The sequence below is a fragment of the Dipodomys ordii genome, unplaced genomic scaffold (genome assembly GCF_000151885.1).
Source record: "Dipodomys ordii isolate 6190 unplaced genomic scaffold, Dord_2.0 Scaffold14, whole genome shotgun sequence".
Taxonomy (NCBI): domain Eukaryota; kingdom Metazoa; phylum Chordata; class Mammalia; order Rodentia; family Heteromyidae; genus Dipodomys; species Dipodomys ordii.
The window spans coordinates 4,638,797-4,649,020 of record NW_012267230.1 but is presented as its reverse complement, the minus strand read 5'-3'; the positions used below and the strand labels follow the sequence as shown (position 1 = coordinate 4,649,020).

The 10,224-nt window shown below is 52.0% G+C and overlaps 1 protein-coding gene across 1 annotated transcript in view; it reads left to right on the top strand.

Annotated features, from left to right (window-relative positions):
- Xpo6 (exportin 6) overlaps nucleotides 1-10,017 on the top strand; it is a 96,068-nt gene extending 86,051 nt beyond the window's left edge. Inside the window, exon 24 of the mRNA XM_013011576.1 lies at nucleotides 9,382-10,017. Within this exon, the coding sequence (XP_012867030.1) occupies nucleotides 9,382-9,483 (102 nt within the window). The 3' untranslated portion in view covers nucleotides 9,484-10,017. The remainder of the gene's footprint in view (nucleotides 1-9,381) is intronic.
- Nucleotides 10,018-10,224: the final 207 nt, after the last annotated feature.

Here is a 10,224-nt window from a genome sequence, read left to right as displayed (position 1 = left end):
TTCTTTTTTAATTTCCCATATGACGGAGGTCTGGACTTGGATTTGGCTTTCCCCCTACGCTGCTTCTCCAGGGCCTGTGTGCATGGGTTTCTCACTTGGTAAAAGCCTTTGTGCTTGCAGTAGTTTGGGGTGATTTCCAGGTCAGTAGTGTAATAAGTGTGCTTTCATTCAATTTCCAGGTCTCTGTGACTAGGCCTACTGTAGGCCACTGTCGTCTTCTATCAGTCTTGGGTGTATGGCGACATTATCTATGGACACACTTTTTCTGATGAGTAAACCAAGACAGCTACAAGCAGAGTTGGGCACAGTTGAGCCCACACAACTCCTGAGAGCCTCTTTCTGCCATACTCTCCCTTGGAAGTTACTTTAGCCTGTAGAGCGGCTGGTGAGCCACAGGGTTCCAGAAAGGATTGAGCTTACTTTCAGGTGGTGGACTGCTCTCCCTGGGCTTCGCTGAGCCATTGGGGTCTCCATCCAGACTTCCCTGCCTTCTGTGCTAGGTGCTCTGCTAGGATTGTTTTTGAGCCTTGCCTCTAATCCTCACAGCAAGTCTGCCTCAGGGCACTAGCGGGGATCCTGCCCAAGGCATCTGGCCAGCTGCTAACCCTGTGGGTCATATCAGGGGCTCCCTGCCCTTCTGTGTTGGCTGCAACTGCCTTCATTTTCCCTTTGTGTACTATATGGGATCATAACATGAAATCATGTATCGGCATTTTGCTAGAATTAGAGGTATCATTGGAGTGTCTACTCTCTTGATAACGATAATAAGTATTCTCAGAGCACAGACCTGTTAGGCCTAATGGGTTGGCCAGGTAATTTATTCCTGGCCCCAGCACCATGCTCTACTGCATGCCTCATGTGGATTAGTTCTGGTGGAAGAAGGCTGATCCAAATGTGGTCTCTTGCCTGTGGTAATCAGTCACCACTGCCATTTCCCTTACTGGTCTGTTCTTCCTCTGTAGGTCATGGTTAAGGCCAAGGCCACCATACCTAGCTTAGGATTATAGCTCAGTTTGTCTTTTGTGTGGACTTGTGGCTGATGAGTAAGGCAAAACAGAGGTAAAAACTGAAGTGAGTAGGCAGGCAGACAGCTAGAGTCTTGGCAGTAAAAAATAAGGAGGCGGAGAGGGACAGAGGGAAGGAGGGAAGTATTTAACAGAATTAAGAGAGAATGTGTTCTTTTAGCAAGACAGGTTTCTCTCCCATTTGTTGTGTTCCCTCTTACAGAACTGTATCCTCAGGCAGCTCATAACCTGCAACTTAATCTTGATTTGCAGCCAAAGTGATCATCCACCAGACACTTAGTGTTTTGGAAGATATTGTGGAGAACATCTCTGGGGAGTCCACAAAGTCTCGGCAGATCTGCTACCAGTCACTGCAGGAATCTGTTCAGGTCTCTCTGGCCCTCTTTCCAGCCTTCATCCATCAGTCAGGTAGGAGCCTCGAGGGTGGAGTTGCTGCAGAGCCATGTGTCTGCACTTGCTCAGTGGAGGGAAGCTGACGTCAGCGACAGGGCTCTGCTTCTTCGGAGCATCTGGGCTGAGGCTTCATGGAAAAGTGAGCAGAGCACTCAGTAGGGGCCCTGGCACATGTCACGAGCCCCTGAGTCACTTGCCGCCTCGTGTCTAGTCTTCATTGTAAGCCCTCATCTTCCTGAAGAGGGAGGATGAGAGGACGAGACAGTGGCAGGCCTCACACAAGAGAGGCAGGGCGCCTTGTTGTATGTGCTTGCTTCTGTGGCAAGGCAAGTTTGACTGAGATGCTCCCCTAGCTACCCTGTCACTGCCGCTGGCACTTGACAGTGTGCTCCAAGCTCCGTGGATGTACTTTTCCTTGTCAGGCTCTCCTAAAAGCATGTGTAGTAGACTTGTCAGTGGATGAGTGTATTCATTCACCAGTCAACTTGTATAAATGAATTGTGTGCAGTAAAGGCCAAAATATACTGAGTAAAGATGATCTTTGAAATCTGTTAGTAAAGCCACACTAGCTGCAACCAGTATTTTCTGCAATTAGTCCATTTAATGGACCTGGGCCAAGGCACCAGAGTACGCCTTCATCTTCCACTTGCAGCCACTTACCCTGACCTGACTGCAGGGATTGTCAGTCATAAAGAGAAGTAGCTAAAGTCCTTAAGTGTTGACCCAGTTGAGTAGTTTTGTCAGTGTGAGCACAATACAATGTATCTGCTGTAAAAACTGACCATTGCTGGATGCTGAGCAGTGAGGGCGGATCTGGGGCCACCTCCATTTTCTATTGGTGGGCCATATAGCAGCACTTCTCTGCACAGAGCTATTTGCTCAGCAGGTCCTTGATCATTTTCCACTTTCCATCATTGGCTGATGGTTTGGAGAAATTTCTTCCAGCAGGAAGCCTTAGAGAGAGAGAGAGAGCAGCATGGATGTAGTCAGTGGAGGAGCTGAGGCTCCGCTGGTCCCTGATGCATAGCTCTGACCGTTTGTTTGTCCTTTACTTAGATGTGACTGATGAGATGCTGAGCTTCTTCCTCACTCTGTTCCGAGGCCTTAGAGTACAGATGGGCGTGCCTTTCACTGAACAGATCATTCAGACCTTCCTCAATATGTTTACCAGGTAACCACATGCCTGCTGCCTAGGAGTTTCAGCTAGGGGAGATGTCAGCAGGCCTGGCTCCAGAGCCCAGGACTTGGTACTCCTTGTCTTCACTCACCACAGGTGCTAGTCATGTGGGTCCCCAGAGAAAGAAGCAGTTCTTGTATTACTGTATGGTTTCTCTCTTGTCCACAGAGAGCAACTGGCTGAAAGCATACTCCATGAAGGCAGCACTGGCTGCCGAGTGGTGGAGAAGTTCCTGAAGATTCTGCAGGTAGTGGTACAGGAGCCTGGCCAGGTGTTTAAGCCCTTCCTCCCCAGCATCATCTCCCTCTGCATGGAGCAGGTGTACCCCATCATAGCTGAGGTAGGTGGCCCCTACACCGTTCCTTACCCTGCCTCTGCTTGCCACTGGGAGATGGGAGGAGTTGGGGATGAAGCATAAAGGTAAAGCGCACTGGGGTAGTTTTGTTTTTTTTTGGTTGGTTGTGGGGCTTGAACTCTGGGCTTGGGCGCTATCCCTCAGTTCTTCAGCTCAAGGCGAGTGCTCTTCCGCTGGGCCATAGTGCCACTTCCGGATTTCTAGTGGTTTATTGGAGATGAGAGTCTCATGGACTTTCCTGCCCAATCTGGCTTTGAACCATGATCCTCAGAACTCAGCCTCCTGAGTAGCTAGGATGACAGGTGTGAACCACCAGTGCCCAGCTGCGCTGTGTTTTAAAGTCCATCTGTGATTTAAAATATTCTTGCAAAGTAGTGTTTTTCCCAAGATAAAATACCTTTAGCCTTGGTAGTATTGTTAATAGTTGATCAGATTAATTGGAACTAGTCTAGTGTAAGCATAACAGGTTAATCATAAGATTGAGGGATACGCCCAAGCCAATCTTCATTGTCAGTTTATAATGTGAAGTGCATGTCTGCTGTTCTGTCCATGCCAGCAGCACCACCAGTATGCTTTCCTACCAAGAGCATCCACAGTCTCAGAGATTCAGGGCAAGTTCTTGGAACTGTGTAAACCATTCACTGTCATAGGAAGTTCTTTGTCCTTTGAAAACACTCAGGTACCTGGCATGAGAAGATCCAAGATAAGTAGGGGTGTAACTTGGATTTATATTAGTAGTTACATAAGAGCTGAGCCTCTTAACTAACTGAACCAGACCAGAAGTGAGTCCAGGTGCTTTGCCCCCAGAGACACCTGTGAACCCTGTACAGCTTCTGCCGGGGAAGCCTGTCAGCTCAAGTGCCAGTTGAATTTTAATCAAAGCTGGATTAAAGATCTGTGGCCATTTAATTTTGAATTCTGCAGAGACGTCTAGAATAATGAGACCTGCATGTTCTCTAGTGACTTGAGATTTTGGTTGAGCTAGAGACTTGTGCTCTGTGGGGCCCTGCTTCTCAAAGAATCCTGGCTGCATTGAAGACCAGAGAGGCCCAGGTGGCAGTTAGCTCAGCTTGTAACCTCCAAGGTCCTCATTAGCAGTTCTTTGTGCTTCCTGGCTGCTCTTAAACTCACCTTGTCTGTGGACAGCGGAGCTGCTTCGAAGGCATCGTGTCTTCACCCTTGGAGGTAGCACAAGGCCAGTAGGTTAGCCAGGACAAAAGGAGATGGCACAACAAGGAGGAGAGAACACATCAAACCAGCTGTTTTCTGACAGGAAAATCCATATTCTTATTGTTCCTCCACAGAGTAGCTCTTTTTCCTGGCAGACAAAGCCTGATGCTCCTGTCAGAAAAAGGGTATATTGTATGCACCTAGCTCAGGTGCAGGCTTGTCTCTGCTACAGAGTACCCCTGTGTGAAGTGCTTACTCCACAGAACTTGATGCCCCCTGGACAGGAAGGGATAGACACAGAGGTGGCACTGACACTCTGGGATGCCACTAGCATCTCGTGTTTCTGTGTTGCCCTGGGCCCAACCTGAGAGTGGCCTCCAGAGCTACATGAAGGGTGTGTGAGCAACCAGCCACAGTGCTTCATGCCTGTAATCCCAGCTCGTGGGAGGTGGAGGCAAGAAGCCACCCTGGGCAAAGGTAGTAAGTCCCGACCAGACACCACCACCACTTGTCCCCCCCCCCCACCAAAAAAAAAAAAAAAAGAAAGAAAGGGGAAAAAAAGGCTATAGACTTGGCTTGCTAAGCAAGTGCAAGTGTCTTGGTTCAATCCCTCTTGCAAACAAGAGGAAGGCTGACCTCTTGTATATCTCCCCAGCGCCCTTCCCCTGACGTGAAGGCAGAGTTATTTGAGCTCCTCTTCCGCACTCTCCATCACAACTGGCGATACTTCTTCAAGTCCACGGTTCTGGCCAGTGTGCAGAGGGGGGTTGCTGAGGAACAGATGGAGAATGAGCCCCAGTTCAGTGCCATCATGCAGGTGAGGCGGACGGCTGACGAATGCAGAAAGGGCGGGCCTTGTCCTGAGTTCCTCCTTGACCTACCGTCCCTTGGCTTCTTGTCTGGAATAGGGCCCTGCTTCCTCCCAGCTGGTCACCACAGCTCTGAAATCACAGGTTCTAGGGCACTCACTGAGTGTGTAGAGACCAGCTCCACCTGGCATGACTCTGTGGACGTAATCCCAGCACTAAGACTGCTGGGGTCACACAGACGATATTTCAAAGAAGGGAGGAGGGTGGGGGGAGGAGGAAGCAAGAGAAGAGACAAAGGGAGAGGGAAGGAGATACCACTTGCATCTGAGGAAAGTAACTGGATAGATGTTAATCCCAGTTTGAGCTTAAACTGGGAAAAATGCAGCCTGTAGACAGTACTCACTGTCAGACGACTGTTTTCATTCTAAGGATAAGGCTCTTCATTATTGCACGCTTTCCCTCAATGGGTCTTCAGCCTCCTCACCAACACACAGAATGTACACGCATGACTGGGTGACAAGGCACATGCCCTACCACTGGCTCCTCCATCTCTTCTTCACCAAGGACTGGTCTTGAATGATCAGGGGTTTGCTCCTCCCCACCCCGCCTTCCCTTCATCTGTCTAAACTCTGTTCTTGCTTTATTAAAAACCCTTGTCCCCCACTCAGGGATGGTAAGAGCCACTTTGGAACATACTTTCACAGTTTGGCAACTTTTTATAATGTGAAATATATAGTTGAGCATATATATAAGCTAGTATTCCCACCTCTTAAGTATTTTACCGAGGAAACATATGTTTCGACAGCTTTTACACAGATGGTTACAGTGGCAAGTTCATAATTGTTCCAAACTGGAAACAACCCAAGTGTCCATCAGTTGGTGAATCGACTCACCAGCTGCTATGGACATACAATAAACCACTCAAAAAGTAAGGGACTCATATTGGTACAGACAACAGAGATGGATTTTAGTGCATTGCTAGGTCCGAAAGCCTTTGTACCATCTGACTCCATGCCATCATGGGAGGAACCATGGGGTCAGAAAATGAGCTGTGGTCTCTAGAACAGGGCAGAACTGCTGGAACTGTGGCTGCAGGGATGAGATCCTTTCTCAGAGCTATAGTTGGCTGCTTCTCTAGGGAGGGTTCTTGCGGGTCCCTGTCCCCTTAGGGTGCTTTGTGTTGTGAGGGGGGGGGTTGCTTTTGTCCTGAACTAGTAACTTTTTGTTTTGTCAGTCATGGGGCTTGATCTCTGGGCCTGGGTGCTGTCCCTGAGCTCTTCAGCTCAAGGCGAGTGCTCTACCACTTGAGCCACAGCGCCACTTCCAGTTTTCTGGTGGTTAATTGGAGATGAGTCTCATGGCCTTTACTGCCTGGGCTGGCTTTGAGCGTGATCCTCAGATCTCAGCCTCCTGAGTAGCTAGAATTGCAGGAGTGAGCAACCAGCGCCTGGCGCTGAACTAGTAACTTGCATGCAGAGAGATTCTAATGCCGAGCTGATGAGTGGAGAGGAGCCTAGGGTTTGAGGCCCCTGAGATCAGGTTGCCGAGGCACGAGATGGCTGCCAGAGGGGTTGATTGGTCTTCTTATTAGGCAGTCTTTACTGCCTGTTAAGATTATAGAGGGATTTGACTATCCTTGTGAGCTTCTTCAAAGACAGTCCCGTGAAGGGACGCTAGAGGTTTCCTAGAAATGGTGCAAGGTAAGACCAAAAATAACGGCCCAGTGGAGAACAGATTGCAGAGTCCTGAGCAGACAAGTCAGGAGAACTGAGACAAGGGCTGGTCCGAGGGAGCTTAAGTGCTGCTTACAAAATGGTGTCTTATTTCCCAGGCTTTTGGACAGTCCTTTCTCCAGCCTGATATCCATCTTTTCAAGCAAAATCTCTTCTACTTGGAGACCCTCAACACCAAACAGAAGCTGTACCACAAGGTAATTGTGCATCTGTCTCTTGGAAAGATACTGAATCCAGTCACCCTGAGCTGAGGCCTGCACCCTTGACTCCTGGGTCAGGGAGCATGAGTGTGGATGGGGTGGAACCGGGGCAGCCCCATAGGATCTGAGGGAGCCTCATGGCCAACATTGCCCCACCCCTCTCCCTGCAGAAGATCTTCCGGACAACCATGCTGTTCCAGTTTGTGAATGTGCTGCTCCAGGTCCTGGTCCACAAGTCCCATGACCTTCTGCAGGAGGAGATTGCCATCGCCATTTACAACATGGCTTCCGTTGACTTCGATGGCTTCTTTGCAGCCTTCCTTCCAGAGTTCCTGACCAGCTGTGATGGCGTGGATGCCAACCAGAAAAACGTGCTGGGACGGAACTTCAAGATGGATCGGGTGAGTCGGAAGGGAGGCCAGGCTGCGAGGAGGCAGTGAGAGTTCTCAAGCCTGGCGTTGGTTCAGTGAGGCGGGCAGCTGCTCATGGCACGCCATGGCCTCTGGCATGGTTTATGCCCTTGGTAGCGCGGGGCAGCTTGTTCAATGCCAGGATGACTCAGTGCTGTGCTTGGGTTGAGGACACACTTTCCCACCCTTGGGGTCTGTAGCCATATGGCTGAGTCTCAGCCAGTAAGACCCAAGTCCTGGCCCAGCAGACCATCCATCTTCTGTACACACTCCCCCCTGCCAGTGCAGGCCTCCACTGGGGTGAGCAGTGGGCAGTGGGCGGCGAGCCTCGACAGGGACAGCTGACCAAGTTGTACAGAAGCCACGCTCACTCTGCCAACACCTGGAGACGGCTGAGAGGATCGGTGCTGGGGAGCTCTTCGCAGCCACCCCTAGCACCATGTAGGCTGAGCTGCACCGTACAAGGAGGAGCATACGTTCCTTGTGCCACTGTTGCCTGGGGTGGGGTGGGGAAGAGGGGGTGTCTGGCTCTGGCTCTGGGCTCAGCACCACCTCAGGTGGGGCTGAGGTGCTGATGGCTCTGAAGGCCCATGAGCCATTGCTGCTGATGTTTGTGTCCCATAATGCCCAGCTTTCCCCAGCCTGGCTTAGCTGTTCTTCCCTCAAGTTTACTGCCTCTTCCACCCCAGGCATCTGGTTTGGGGGCCCTCCTTGGGACTCTTCTCGCAGGACAAGTAATTCCTCTTCCACCAGTCAAAGCATGAGGTGCTGAGAGTCTGCACTGTCCCCTGGGTACCCACGCATCTTGATTCCTGCCCCTGAGCAGCACGTCCCTGGCGGCTGCGCTGGAGGGCTCGGCCTCCCGCTGCTGTGCCAGCTCTTTTTGCTTTCTGCTTCCTGCCTCTTGCTTCTGTCTTGGGATTCAGCTTCAGGAAGTTTGTCTCAGACTCAGGTCCTACTGTACTTTGCCTTGGAATCTTCCTTCGTCAGTCTGTCCATTTTCTCATCTTTCATCAGAAGCTATCCAGGGTGTCTATTAAAATGGAGAAATGAATTATTGCGTTCCACCAAGAAAATTCTGCCTTGGTGTTTTAGAGCCACTGATTTTAAGGGACATCCCATAGTTGGTTTTCTTTAGGATGTATAAATGGTCACACTTGCCCTTCCCTCCCTCCCCCTCCTCTCACTCCCTTTTCTTCCTCTCCCTCCTTCCCTTCATGTTTGTGTGCTTGCGCGTTCTCTCTTTCTCTCTCTTTCTCTCTCTCTCTCTTTCTCTCTCTCTCTCTCTCTCGCTCCCTCCCTCCCTCACTCCCCCTCTCCCCTTCCCCTTCCTTCACTCTCGAATATGTGTGTATGTGTGTTGCTAAAGCCAAACTGCCTCTTAGCCCAGTGCCAGGTGCTACCCTGGGGTTTGAGGTCCACAGCACAGCGCCCCCTGTGGGCCACACTGCCCAGCACCTTTCCTGCCTGGGTCAGTTAATCCTCAGCCACTGCTGTTCTCTTCCTAGGCTCGGGAGGCAGCCAGGGGGTTGGCAGTGTAGAACCTGGAAGTATAGAGCCAGGGGCGGGCGCTGAGCTGGAGCTGTGGCTGTGGAGTTGTGGCGTGAGCCCAAATACCCACCTGGCTCCTGGGGCAGAACCAGAGGGCCCTGAGCTGGGTCTGGAAGAGGAGCAGAGATAGTAGGAGAAGTGTCGGGGGGGAGCAGGAGGCCTGAAGCTGTGCAGCACTGCCTGTGTTGCCATCTGGGGATGTCGTTACCTCCACTGGCCGTGGGAGAGAGAGGAGAGACTGAGGGCAGCCAGGCTGGCACTCGCTCCAGGCTGGCTCCTTCTCCCTGTCCACGAGAACTGGGGCAGGCTGCGTGAAGCTGTGCCCAGGGCTGGGGTGGCCTAGGCAGCCGATGCCGGGAATCACTTTCCACAATGCCATGAGGTCCTGTTTGCCACTCCTCCTTGCCCACAGTGCCTTGCACGCAGAACCGTGAGTTGTCTAAAGGACTCTCAGGGCTTGGGTGTGGAGGCAGCTGGTGGGCTCTGGCTGGTAGGGATCTGAGGTGCTGGGGGACAGTGGGTCTTGGGCTGGGCTGCAGCTGTGCCCTTGCCTTGCAGGACCTGCCCTCGTTCACCCAGAACGTGCACAGGCTGGTCAACGACCTGCGCTACTACCGGCTCTGCAACGGCAGCCTGCCGCCGGGCACCGTGAAGCTCTAGGGTTACCCGCATCGCCCACCACACCATGCCCACCCCAGCACAGAGCCCCTGACAAGTCTCACCACTCCTTGGAGTCCGTGCCCTGAGCAGCGTGGCTAGCCTCCACCTCCTGCCGCCACCCAGCGGAGCTGGCTCACCTCCATGTTAGCCCTGGTGGAAGCCGAGGGCGTTGGGAGCAGGCCGAGGCCTGTGTGCCAAGGGGCCCAGGGGGCACCCGGAGACCCCACGGGTAGTCCACGCCGATCCTGTGCGTATCAGTCACGGGGCAGAACCGCCAAGGACAGCTTGTGACAGTGCCACCTTCTCACCATTCCACCTCTGCCATCCTCCCCGGCCTGGCAAGTCAAGGACAGACAGACGACCGACCAGAATGAACTCTGTCAAGCCTCCCACCCCTCCAAATGCCTTGAAGTCTCTGCTCTGCCAGAGACTCACAAAGACTCATGTTTTGTTGTTGTTTTCTCATCATTCCATTGTGATACTAAGAAACTAAGAAGCCTAATGGAAAAATAAAGTGCTTACGTTGTTGTTATAGCCGTGGGCGCGGTAGACACGTGGATTAGGGAACTGGAGCCTCCTTCCGGCCAGCGGCCAGCTGAGAGTCTCAAGGGGCACTGAAGGTGGTGGGTACCTGGGGGGGGGGTCTACCTCGTGCCCTGAGGAAGCACCTCGCTGTGGGGGGGTGGCACGCTGCATCCCATCCTCTAGGTAACACCTCCTTTGAGCAGGTGAAGAAGCAGG